This window comes from Salvelinus fontinalis, chromosome 16 (assembly GCF_029448725.1).
Source record: "Salvelinus fontinalis isolate EN_2023a chromosome 16, ASM2944872v1, whole genome shotgun sequence".
Classification (NCBI taxonomy): domain Eukaryota; kingdom Metazoa; phylum Chordata; class Actinopteri; order Salmoniformes; family Salmonidae; genus Salvelinus; species Salvelinus fontinalis.
This window is the reverse complement of record NC_074680.1, coordinates 36,364,082-36,377,813: the sequence shown is the minus strand read 5'-3', so window position 1 is coordinate 36,377,813 and position 13,732 is coordinate 36,364,082. Positions and strand designations below refer to the sequence as shown.

At 44.1% G+C, this 13,732-nt stretch overlaps 1 protein-coding gene across 2 annotated transcripts in view; it reads right to left on the bottom strand.

Annotated features, from left to right (window-relative positions):
* Positions 1-260: 260 nt before the first annotated feature.
* Positions 261-13,732, bottom strand: part of LOC129813086 (transcription initiation factor TFIID subunit 1-like) — a 44,307-nt gene continuing 30,835 nt past the window's right edge. The window contains exons 2-3 of one of the 2 annotated variants that reach the window (XR_008753111.1): positions 4,437-12,915; positions 261-4,308 (exon numbers count right to left, since the gene is read on the bottom strand). Coding sequence is in view for 1 of the 2 variants with exons in the window: in XM_055865257.1 (XP_055721232.1) it covers positions 9,677-11,533 (1,857 nt within the window). In the remaining variant the exon portion in view is untranslated. Of the gene's footprint in view, positions 4,309-4,436; positions 12,916-13,732 lie in introns of those variants that run through there. The other variant, XM_055865257.1, reaches the window with a different exon arrangement.

Sequence of the window (13,732 nt, the reverse complement as noted above, 5' to 3'; positions counted from 1 at the left end):
GAGGGTTTATTGTCTTCTCAGGAAGACAACAGCCTTCTCTGTGTTATCTCTTCACTTGTGTATTTACATCCTGTAGGTCTGATGTCTGATTGGAACTTACCTCAACAGTAATGCTATTGGTCAACAACTCAATTTGTTTATCCAAACAAGTCAGATGCTTATAAAAGGATTTTAGGTCCATTGTCCCCTTTCTCTTCTTTGTTCCTGACCTGCGCTGGTGAGATTTCTCTCTCTCTCTCTCTCTCTCCCTCTCCCTCTCCCTCTCCCTCTCCCTCTCCCTCTCCCTCTCCCTCTCCCTCTCCCTCCCTCTCCCTGATCATGACTAGAGTTTTGCATGGTAATGCTTGTTAATGCTTTGTAACTTAAGCTTTATGCCTTGTATGTGAATCCAACATTTCAATAGACTAATTGCATAGCTAGTCTTATTATCGGTTGCATGTGAGGTGTACATAATATGCATATATATCAAATATTACCCCACTACACTCTCCAAATTCCTGGACTGGTGGCAAATGATCTGCATTGAACACGACTAGCACGTCAGACACAAATGTCTATTCTCTCTGCTGTGTTGATAAACTCTTGTATATCAACATAGAGGAAGCACTACTAATATAAATTTCTGTTTAGTATAAATATTATTTAAAACTATGATACACATGTAAAGTTCTCCTTTCATGGCTATGCTAAGTTTAACAGATGTGTGACGATCACGGCTCTAAGGTGCGAACATTTTGGTTGCACATGCTCCTAAATATTTTGCTGTGCAGCTTGGAATTTGTATTTGGGAGCACCAGCGTGCTTAGAAGAAAATCTGCCAGATAATAATTGTTGTAATGATTAGGCTTCACTGTACTGCTGTTTACGAGTGCCCTAGAAAAAAAGCCAGCAGATTCGTGACCTTGGTGCTTGCATCATTACTATAGAGAATACTGCTTGTCTTTAGCTCAAACTGTTCAAAAGTTGTGGCCCATATTACCTGCGCTATGTTTTTTCTTCCTTCTATTGCGCAATGGCGCTGCAGCTGGATGCATCTCCATTGGCAGGCCACATTTTACATTCATAAACCATGTTGTAGGCCATTCTAAAACTACTTGCATTCCTTCATCCCCTTGGTCAGTCACAGTGGCGGTCGGTTCCGTTTAAGATGAGGGAGGATAATCGTTTTTTTTGCATGGCCTTATTTCTATTACAGCATATTGGATGAATGTCATTCATATTCCAATCACCCAGCTCAATGTAACATCGATTGGTTTAGGCTACTACATGATAGGAACATTTTCCCTATAACCATCACGATGGTGCTCAGGTGAAGAGAAATTTGAGTGACCAAGGGGACAGACATTGACACATTCAATACCGCCTTGCTCAATCTGGATCGCATCTAGCTGATCTAGGGTGTAATCATTAGTCCAACGGTTGCAAACAAGAGTTTCTATTGGTCAAATTTAGCGCCGGTAGAAATGGCAGCAGTTTTACGGGCGCCCAACCAATTGTGCTATTATGTGTTTTTTTTCACGTTATTTGTAACTTATTTTGTACTTAATGTTTCTGCAACCGTATCTTACGGCAAAAAAAAGCTTCTGGATATCAGGGCTGAATCGTGGCTAGCGGGATATACACTGCACCGGCAAGATAGAACAGTACACTTCGGTAAGACGAGGGGGGGGGGTCTGTGCATATTTTTAAACAACAGCTGGTGCACGAAATCTAAGGAAGTCTCTAGATTTTGCTCGCCTGTAGAGTATGTTGTGATAAATTGCAGGCCACACTACTTGCCTAGAGAGTTTTCAGCTATACTTTTCCTGGCTGTTTATTTACCACCACAGACAGATGCTGGCACTAAGACCGCACTCAGACAGCTGTATAAGGAAATAAGCAAACAGGAAACCCCTCACCCAGAGGCTGCACTCCTAGTGGCCGGACACTTTAATGCAGGGAAACTTAAATCAGTTCTACCAAATTTCCATCAACATGTTAAATGTGTAACCAGAGGGAAAAAAATTCTAGATCACCTGTACTCCACACACAGAGACGTGTACAAAGCTCTCCCTCGCCCTCCATTTGATAAATCCGACCACAACTCTATCCTCCTAATTCCTGTTTACAAGCAAAGATTAAAGCAGGAAGCACCAGTGACTCGGTCTATAAAAAAGTGGTCAGATGAAGCAGATGCTAAACTACAGCACTGTTTTGCTAGCACAGACTGGAGCATGTTCCGGGATTCTTCTGATGGCATTGAGGAGTACAGCACATCAGTCACTGGCTTTATCAATAAGTGCATCGAGAACGTTGTCCACACAGTGACCGTACGTACATACCCCAACCAGAAGCCATGGATTACAGGCAACATTTGCACTGAGCTAAAGGGTAGAGCTGCCGCTTTCAAGGTGCAGGACTCTAACACGGAAGTTTATAAGAAATCCTGCTATGCCCTGCGACGAACCATCAAACAGGCAAAGCGTCTTCGGTATTTGAAACAGATTATCCCGTCTTAAATTTTATCGATTATTTACATTTTAGGATACCTGAGGTTGGATTAGGAACGTTGTTTGAAATGTTTGGACCAAGTTTACAGGTAACTTATTAGATACTTTGTAGTCATGTTGGGCGAGTTGGAACCAGTGTATTTCTGAATCAAACACGCCAAATAAATGAACATTTTGGAGATATAAACAAGGAATTTATTGGACAAAACGACCAAAACGACCAACGACATTTGGGATTGCAAAAAGAAGATCTTCAAAGGTAAGGCATTTATTATATCGTTATTTCTGACTTTTGTGTTGCAACTGCCTGGTTGAAATATATATATTCATGTGTTTGTATGTGGGGCGCTGTCCTCAGAATATCGCATCGTCTGCTTTCGCCGTAAAGCCTTTTTGAAATCTGACACAGCGGCTGGATTAACAAGACGTTAACCTTTATTTTGATGTATTACACTTATATTTTAGTGAATGTTTAATATTGATATTTCTGTAGTTTGAATTTGGCACTCTGCAATTTCACTGGATGTTATCAAATCTATCCCGCTAACGGGATTGGCGCGTGAAGGGATCACTAAGACGATAAAGGTGAAATAAAATAAAATGTAAAATAAAATGTAAAAAAATAACTAGTAGAGAGATTTCTACAGACACAGTGGAATCAGTTAAAACAATCTGAAATGTATTGATGAAATACAATAAAATCCCAACATAGGTTTCTTTGAATCAAAGCAAAAATTATTAGCTACAAAAAAGTAAAAAACTACAGTAAAACGTCAGCTGCAGTGTTCCTCACCTGGCTTACTGTAAAATGCAAAACAAAGGAATGATTACTGTACTTCTATATTTCCCTCAACCCTATCTTGTGCATTTGGCCACAGGTTCTCATCCACATCACAATGGATGTTTTCATTAGCCAAACATCTTGGGAAGAATCTCTGGGCATGCCGAATCCAGGCCTGACACTGGTCTGCCGTGATGTCATTGCATGCGTCATCCATGGCCTGGAGAAGGGTGGCTTGTTTGTGAGGGCGTCTATCATGTACCATCCACCTCCATATGGAAAATAATTCCTCAATCGGGTTAAGGAAAGGAGATTTTGGGGGTAAGTACAGGGTGGTAAATTGTGGATGGGCCTGAAACCATGCTTGCACCATTTGAGCATGGTGGAACCTGACATTGTCCCACACAATGACATAGGTCACGCCATTAGCTCTATGACCTGATTTAGCTCATCAAGGAAGGTTACAAGGAGAGCTCCCACCACATCATCTTCCGATATAGCCGCACACATGGTGATGTTTGCCCCACGTTGTCTAGGTACTTGGATGGTTGCCGGCTGGCCAATGAAATTCTGACCTCTCCTCCTTGTCTTGGCCAGGTTGAAGCCTGCCTCATCCAAAAAGAGGAATTTGTGATGGTTTTCATCAGCATCCGGCTCCATCACCCTCTAAAAATACATTTTGTAAAGAGAATAACTGATTACAACGATAGAATTTTGGGGGAATTTTTCACAACAGGCATCTTGAAACTGAACATACCTGAACATACTCAGTCCTCAGTTGCTTCACTCTGTCTGCATTTCTTTCAAAAGGCACACGGTATAGCTGTTTTAGAGACACCTGTTGCCTTTTCAGCATGCGTGCAATAGACTGCAAATTTATGGCTTCCACATTGTTGAACATGTCGTCATTGTCCAAGATGTGCTGCCAAATTTCTGTAAGGCGAATATAATTTCTGGCCCGAACCAAATTGACCACAGCCGGCTCGTTGGTCAATCAGAATTTTGCCTCTGCCTCCCCTATTTGGCTTAGTCTCAGTTCTGCAGGGAAAATTACAGTAAGAACACATTTAGTCACATCACCTACTCTGTAGTACACATTGACATGCAGGATACAGTCATTTGACAATTGAGAGTAGCCTAATGTTTAGTGCATGCTGAAGACTTACCGGTTCTCATTGTGGAAAGTTCTGATGATTGAGGCCAGGGTTGATCTTCTGAGGTTTGGCTGACTCATTGGAGCTGCCTCAGTCATTGTCATGATTTACAACTATTGCTCGGATTTCATTGGACACTCTTTGCTGTTGCTGCCACTGTCTTGGACCGTGGCCTTGTCCTCTACCATGATCCCCCACACCTCTCAAATGAGGCCGACCACCACCTCTGCGAAGGGGTGCTTGTCCCCTGCCACTCCTTTGACCACCACGTCTTCCTCGTCTTCCTCCTCCCACTGCTTGACCTCTATTGTGACCTGGATCACCTGCCGGCTCCATGTTATCGCTAAGTTGTTGTAGGTGGATACCACTCATTTCACTATATACTCGTACCACAATGTGAAATCAATCATCAGGAACGAGTTGTCAGTGTTGGAAAAGCAATTACAAGGGCCTGCATACATACACCCACTGGCCACTTTATTAGGTACACCTGAGTGTAAACGCAAATAGCCTGCTCCTTCGAACAGCAAATAATGTGGCTGCCTGCAACTTAATATATAGAGTATATAGAGTAGAGAGCTTTAGTTGTTGTTCGACCAAACATTAGAACAGGCAAGATGCGTAATCTAAGCAACTTTGATCGTGATATGATTGTTGGTGTCACGCCCTGACCATAGAGAGCCTTTTTATTCTCCTTTTTGGTTAGGTCAGGGTGTGACTATGGTGGGTAATCTAGGTTGTTTTATTTTCATGTTGGCCTGGTATGGTTCCCAATCAAAGGCATCTGTTTAGTGTTGTCTCTGATTGGGGATAATATTTAGGCAGCCATTTCCCCACTGGTTTTTGTGGGATCTTGTTTATGTGTAGTTGCCTGTGAGCACTCCATAGCTTCACGTGTCGTTTTTTCTTTATTGTTTTTGTGCGTTTCATGGAATAAATATGTGGAACCCAGATCACGCTGCGCTTTGGTCCGAGTATGCTTCCGACGATCGTGACAGTTGGTGCCACATGTGGTGATTCCAGCATTTCAGAAACAGCTGCCCTCCTGGGATTTTTATGAACTACAGTCTCTAGAGTTTACAGAGAATGGTGCGATAAACAAAACACATTCAGTGAGCGGCAGTTCTGTGGGAAAAAACACCTTGTTAATGAGAGAGGTCAGAGGAGAATGTCCAGGCTCATTCAAGCTAACAGAAAGTACACAAATGATGTGCAGAAGGGCATCTCTTAATTAACGTACAACACTGTGAATAATTCAGGCTGTTCTGGAGGCAAAAGGGGGTCCTACCCAGTACTAGATAGGTGTACCTAATAAAGTGGTCGGTGAGTGTACAGTAATGTCAAATCTGAAAACATGGTCTGGAAAAGTGATACATGGGACCAGAGAAGTGTCTGATAAAGAATGATAATGTCGTCCAATTGGTTCATGTTCCACGGTATAATTGGTGTCAATGGATCTCATTATCCTGAACCTTTCATGATCTAAACATGGAATATTGTTTGTCAGTTTCCATAAAACTATGCATTAAGAGTAATGCAACAGTTACTTATCATTTTGAGCAGTTCTATCAATTGATAGTTTGATCATTGTAATGAAATGAATAGACAGTCATCTCACATGTAATGTGTGAATTGCCATTTGAAATGGTAATACCTCTGGGGCTTTCCAATGTTAAGTTGTGTTATTTTGAACAGGTGATTTTAGTTTAATGAACAAATGATCTTAGCTTTATGTGTATTGTATCCAAGCAACTGGAAAAAGTATTAGAATTGAAGAATCTGCATTTTCATTATCAGTTGTGAGTTTTGTGTCTAGAGTTTTGAAAAATGACATCAAGGCTTCTGAAATTAGTGCCAAAGTGATTGTAAAAAACTGTAAACAAATGTCTATGCAGGGTTACATATTTGTTTCTAGTGCACATCTAGAATTTATATAGGCCAATAAAGACTGTATCTCAATCAATTTAAAAATCTTATTTTGTGGTGCTCCTAAATGTTATGTGGTGCTCCTAACTTTTTAAAAGTAGTGAGCACCAGTGCTACCAACAATTTTGATTTATTTTGAGCCCTGGTGACGATGTGAAAACATACAGGCAGCAGGAAAAGCACTCCCTTTATAAAGGCTTGGTAGTTAAATGTGTGTCTGACCTTGGTGGCTGTGGCACGGTGGGTTCAAGCTTCTTTACACACAGCCTTACAGCTCCTGAATTACAGTTTTTTTACGATTGCTGACACACTACAATTGAACTTTTCCCACAATTAGCAAAACCTTACACTCAAGGAGCAAAACACAAGGCTAGATCTGCACAACTGTAAGCACATTGTCAGCTTCACACTATTTGCAAAACATTACACACAGTGATTTGCAAAACACTAAACACACTTGTATACATCAGACACAGAAGTATATCATAATGTCACTTCCTTGCAATTCAAAAGCACTGACTGTCAAATTACAACACCTATGAGCCAATCTGTTAAACACAGCCATCAGGTGCACAAACACATGAATGCTAAATTGTAGACACACCAATCAGGTTTAAGCACTATAAAAATGCAGGAGGTAGGTTCACCTGCCTTCAACCAAAATGGAAGGAGTCAGAAGAAGAGTGAGGGTGAGAGGAGGAGTACGCAGAGAAGGAGGTAGAGGAAGAGGCAGAGGCCGAGGCAGAGGCCGAGTCAGAGTCAGAGGTCGAGGAAGACCTGAAGCAGGAGGAGAATGTGCACAAAGAAGAAGAGGACCAAACTTATCAAATGACATTCGTGCAACACTAGTGGACCATGTTGTGAACCACGGATTGACGCTGAGGGAGGCTGGACTGAGAGTTCAGCCAAATCTTAGCAGATATACAGTGGCATCTGTCATAATGTCACTTTTCGACAGGAAAACAGGTAAAATAAGATCTGTCTACAGTTACAGTAATCAGCCGCTTATTGTATGCACCATATCAGCACTTGTGATACCAATTCCTGTGACATTGTACAGTAAGTTACATGTATTATTCTCTACATAGGATTGAGGGTCGGGAACGACAAGGAGGAAGGGGGCCCATATTCACGCAAGAACAAGAGAGAGAGATAATAGACATGGTTTTGGCCAATAATGCTATCAGGCTCAGAGAACTACAAGCCAACATTATCGGTGAACATGCCATTTTCAATAATGTCCATCAGGTCTCTCAGTCAACACTGGCACGCATCCTGAAAAGACATCAGGTTCAAATGAAACAACTTTATCGAGTGCCTTTTGAGCGGAATTCAGAGAGGGTCAAACGGCTGCGGCATGAGTATGTGGAGGTTTGTATTGTTCACTTTAGCACTGTGATGTTGCATACTGCACACATGACTTCTTTACATTGACTGTATACTAGACCTATCCTGAACTACACAATCTTGTCTTTCACTGTATTTCAGGGCGTTTTGCAGATGGATGGTGAGGAAATCCTGCATGAATTAATATACTGTATACTGATGAGGCAGGGTTCAACCTCACAAAAGCAAGAAGGCGAGGCAGAAATATCATTGGCCACAGGGCTATAATCAATGTCCCAGGGCAACGTGGGGGTAACATCACCCTTTACGCTGCCATTTCACAGCATGGGGTTGTCCTCCGTCATGCCAAAATGGGCCCTTACAACACACCTCACATTCTCGCATTTTTGGACCGATTGCACCACATCGTCACAGTAGGTAATGAAATGCACCAGATGCAATACACGGTCTTCTGGGACAATGTGTCATTCCACCGCTCTGCTTTGGTCCAGAACTGGTTTCAACACCATCCACAGTTGACAGTACTATACCTTCCACCATACTCTCCGTTTCTAAACCCTATCGAAGAGTTTTTCTCTGCATGGCGGTGGAAGGTTTACGATCTCCAGCCCCAGGCTGAGGTACCCCTCATTCAGGCCATGGAGGACGCCTGTGACCAAGTCGACGCCGCAGCTGTGCAAGGATGGATTCGACATTCAAGACGGTTCTTCCCGCGTTGTCTTGCTAATGACGATATTGCTTGTGATGTTGATGAAATTCTCTGGCCAGATCCAGCTAGGCGAAGAGATAATGTATAGTATGTTTACTGTAGTATTTTCTGTACAATATTGTCAGTTTTTTTCTGATTATTTTTGATGTTTGTTGTTGTTGTAATTTACTGTAATTGTAACCTGTACTGGATACAGTATTGTACGTTTGTCTGTTTGCTGAGCTAACAGTGTTATGCACACTACTGTAGTAGCATGAAAACTGGGACATGTTTTGTTGTGATTCTCCATGTTGACATGTTGACTGATTTGGGTATATGGAGAGAAATAAATGATATTTTCCTCAGTCTGCAGCGTTGGTCTTGTGTAGTGTTTGTATAGTTGCACTTTCTCTGTGTACTTCATTTACACTACTCTAATCACTGACAATTAGACTTGCTAAAAGTGTTTTAGATTAGCAACAGCAGTGTGTAACTGGTTCAAAAAGATTGAAGTCATATGAAATGTGTGTGTTTCGTATGGTAACAAAATATTATTTTTATGAAGTCGTGTATAGTTTTGACAAAAGTGTTCCATTTTGCAAATGATCTGAAGTGTTGTGCTACTTTGGTGTAGGGTTGTGCTAATTGTGTGTAGTGTTTTGAGAAACCGGGCCCTGTTATCAAAATTGTGCTTAAACAATTGAAAAAAACTGTAATATAATACCTGTGGTGGCAGCAGCAACCCAGGGCAGGGCTAACTGGACCCCAGTGGTCACCTCCATTGTGTGTGTGTGTGTGTGTGTGTGTGTGTGTGTGTGTGTGTGTGTGTGTGTGTGTGTGTGTGTGTGTGTGTGTGTGTGTGTGTGTGTGTGTGTGTGTGTGTGTATGTTTGTGCTTGTGTTTGTGCACATGCATGCATGTGTGTGTGTGCGCGTGCATGCATTTGTGTGTGTGTGTGTGTGTGTGTGTCACTGAGAGTCATTATTGGTGAACTGATTCAAGGACTGAAAAATATGAGTCCTTAACATTTCAAACAGTATTATAAAAATGAACTTATTCAAAGGAACGAGTGGTGCTGAAGATATAGCGTCCAATCCCTCGTCCCATTAGTCGAGTATCAGGGGTGTAGTAAGTTAGGTTGGAGTAGGAACGAGTGGCGCTGAAGATATAACTGCCATAACCCTGTGTAGAATGTCAACTACCAGGCTACCTCTGGGGCCTTCCAATGGATTTGTTGTCCGCAACAGTTCCATCTGTATGTTGCTGATGGTGAATTGGATTTGTGGCACAATCACCCCTTCCGACCAACAAAGAGCTGCGGCGGCAGTGGTTGGAGGAGCTGAAGTGGTGTTGGTTGGAGGAGCTGAGGTGATGTTGGTTTGAGAAGTTGAGGTGGTGGTGGTTGTAGAATCTGAGGTGGAGTTGGTTGGAGCTGAGGTGGCGGTGGTTGGAGTAGCTGAGGTGTTGGTTGGAGGAGCTGAGGTGATGTTGGTTGCTGAAGCTGAGGTGGTGGTGGTGGTGGTTGGAGAGGTTGAGGTGGTGGTGGTTGTAGAAGGAGGTGGTGGTGGTTGGAGGAGCTGAGGTGGTGGTGGTTGGAGGAACTGAGGTGGTGTTGGTTGGAGAAGTTGAGGTGGTGGTGGTTGTAGAATCTGAAGTGGAGTTGGTTGGAGCTGAGGTGGCGGTGGTTGGAGGAGCTGAGGTGTTGGTTGGAGGAGCTGAGGTGGTGGTGGTTGGAGAAGTTGAGGTGATGTTGGTTGGAGGAGCTGAGGTGGAGTTGGTTGGAGGAACTGAGGTGGTGGTGGTTGGAGGAGCGGAGGTGGTCGTTGGAGGAACTGAGGTGGTGTTGGTTGGAGGAGCTGAGGTGGTGTTGGTTGGAGAAGCTGAGGTGGTGGTGGTTGGAGAAGTTGAGGTGGTGGTGGTTGGAGGAGCTGAGGTGGTGTTGGTTGGAGGAGCTGAGGTGTTGGTGGTTGGAGGAACTGAGGTGGTGTTGGTTGGAGGAACTGAGGTGGTGTTGGTTGGAGGAGCTGAGGTGATGTTGGTTGGAGGAGCTGACGTGGTGTTGGTTGGAGGAGCTGAGGTGATGTTGGTTGGAGGAGCTGAGGTGATGTTGGTTGGAGGAGCTGAGGTGGTGTTGGTTGGAGGAGCTGAGGTGGTGGTGGTTGGAGGAGCTGAGGTGATGTTGGTTGGAGGAGCTGAGGTGGTGTTGGTTGGAGGAGCTGAGGTGGTGTTTGTTGGAGGAGCTGAGGTGGTGGTTGGAGAAGCTGAGGTGGTGGTGGTTGGAGAAGTTGAGGTGGTGGTGGTTGGAGGAGCTGAGGTGGCGGTGGTTGGAGGAGCTGAGGTGTTGGTTGGAGGAGCTGAGGTGGTGGTGGTTGGAGAAGTTGAGGTGATGTTGGTTGGAGGAGCTGAGGTGGAGTTGGTTGGAGGAACTGAGGTGGTGGTGGTTGGAGGAGCGGAGGTGGTCGTTGGAGGAACTGAGGTGGTGTTGGTTGGAGGAGCTGAGGTGGTGTTGGTTGGAGAAGCTGAGGTGGTGGTGGTTGGAGAAGTTGAGGTGGTGGTGGTTGGAGGAGCTGAGGTGGTGTTGGTTGGAGGAGCTGAGGTGTTGGTGGTTGGAGGAACTGAGGTGGTGTTGGTTGGAGGAACTGAGGTGGTGTTGGTTGGAGGAGCTGAGGTGATGTTGGTTGGAGGAGCTGACGTGGTGTTGGTTGGAGGAGCTGAGGTGATGTTGGTTGGAGGAGCTGAGGTGATGTTGGTTGGAGGAGCTGAGGTGGTGTTGGTTGGAGGAGCTGAGGTGGTGGTGGTTGGAGGAGCTGAGGTGATGTTGGTTGGAGGAGCTGAGGTGGTGTTGGTTGGAGGAGCTGAGGTGGTGTTTGTTGGAGGAGCTGAGGTGGTGTTGGTTGGAGGAGCTGAGGTGATGTTGGTTGGAGGAGCTGAGGTGATGTTGGTTGGAGGAGCTGAGGTGGTGTTGGTTGGAGGAGCTGAGGTGGTGGTGGTTGGAGGAGCTGAGGTGATGTTGGTTGGAGGAGCTGAGGTGGTGGCTTGAGAGGTGATGGTGCTTGAAGCTGGGGCGAACAAAACCCTTTCTGCTGTCAGATTGGCCCTCTGCGTTGTCGGGGAACCTGAGATGAACAATTGCAGAGCTGACTGACATTGTTCAGTCCTCAGCCCATGGTGGTTCAACTGATACAAAGTGCAGTGCCCAGAGGTGCACCTCATTGTTGATGTCGATGATCTGCTCCGTTTCCAAGAAGGTGAATACGTCATGGTAAATGTTGGAGACTCCATGCCAGATGTCCCCCCACAGCCGCTCTATCCTCTGGTTGTGAGTGCTCCTGTCATCACCCCTGAACTGCTCCACGAAGGCACAGATACGCTTCACCACCCCGGTCACATCTCACCCGGGATGGTACTCCGTAGCTGGTGATGGCTGCTTCCTGTTGTTGTCAGAGGCCTTCAGAAACACAACAAGTCTGCTGTAACCATCCACAGCACCATGGATAACAATCCTCCACCTAAAAAACAAGATACATTTGTTTTACAAAAACGTGTTTTTCTCTTATAGTGACGCCATTCTGTTTTTATTATCGATATCATTATTACAGTTACAGTGCCTTGAGATGAGGTAGTCATTCCAAAATTGTGCTCCTGAACTTAGTATTTTGGCTTGCCATAACAAAAGGGTTGAATTTCTTTTGACTCAAGACATTTCAGCTGTTTATTTTTAAATGAATTAGTAAAAAATTCAAAAAACATAATTCCACTTTGACATTATAGGGTATTGTGTGTTGACCAGTGGCAAAGTCTCAATTTAATCAATTTTAAATTCAGGTTGTACCAAAACAAAATGTGGAAAAAGTCAAGAGGTGTAAATATTTTCTGAAGGGACTGTATACCCAAGAATAGGGCCACAATTCTTTCATGACCATAGAACCAGATAAATCATTCGTTTTTTTTAACGATGTTAAGATTGCATAAACATGGAGTGTTCAGGAGGCCTAAGCATATGCACTATCCGGATTAGTTTATGGTTGCCCTTCGATGTGCCACAAAGAATTTGGGCCTGCAACTCTGTACTGCCTCTGGTGTAGCCACTGCTGCATGGCTCTCCTTGCAGCTCCTTAGGAGTTGACACGGATCATACTCTGTCTGACCCTCTTAAGCGTGCCCTCACAGACTCTGCACCAAGTTCTTCATTCTGCCCAATCAGCTCTTTGATCCTCTCATCCAGCTGAGCGTCTGACAACAGTGAGTAGTACCTGAAGAGCTGTAATAAACTAAATACAAAAATTACACAAAAGATACATTAATCAGGAACAACACAGGACAAGTAAAATGATACAATCTCAGGCTTTGCCACACATGCCGTACAAAAATATTATTCAAATGTTACAACTTGCCATCTTGGTAAGATTTCCGTTGCATGTCCTTTGCCTCTTGCAGGAACTCCTCTACAACAGTATTAGATTGCTGGCCATCTCTTCATCAATCAAATGACCGCTTGCCCACCGAAGGCTCCGCAACATGGTCTCTAGCCTGAAAAATAGACAGCAGACCCGATTGGTTCAGTGACATTTTATTTTTATGTAGCTAACAACCCCTAAAGTGTTCACTTGTCTAATCTATGCCGACTCTCAGAGCCTCCCACCTATGATGACAATCGTGCATTGACAGTTTTAACTACAAACTAGCGAAACAAAATAGTTCTTCATACAGACATCACTATAGGCAGCTAGCTAGCTACTGTGCAGATTCCATAACTGGATTATGAACAATTAAAGTTAGGCAGATCTAGCTAGCTAACGTTGGTACCGCTGCAGATGCCCTCTCTAGGCAGCCGTTTGCAGGGGAGCCTGAGCCTGCGCCTGGTAATGATGATGCCGAGTATGACGATTGTGTGGCAATTTGCAATGTCATTCAAAAAGGGACAGCTCTGGAACCATACTTAGTGACAACAGGAACCAAGTGCTGTTAGATCAGACAGATTTGAGCCTCAGCAGCCAGGGTGGCTGTGAGTGAGTAGTGAGTCTCAGGGTAACACACCAGCACTTCGTGGTGGTTACTCTAAAGATGAGTTACGCAAGTTTCAGGACATAGACCCTACACTCAGCGAGTTCTGGAAGTTTTGAGACAGACAGAAAAAACCTATTCACAAGGAGAGGTCAGGATTAAGTTAACTTATGTCCATGCTGAAGCAGTGGCATTGAGTAAATGAGGTTGTTGTACCGTATGATTAAGGACACCTAAGTAGGTGAATGTCACCAGCTCCAGTTGCCAGCTTGCTTGAAAGAACCAGTATTTGAAAGTGTACATGATCGGATGAGACACCAGGGGATAGAATGCACACAGAACG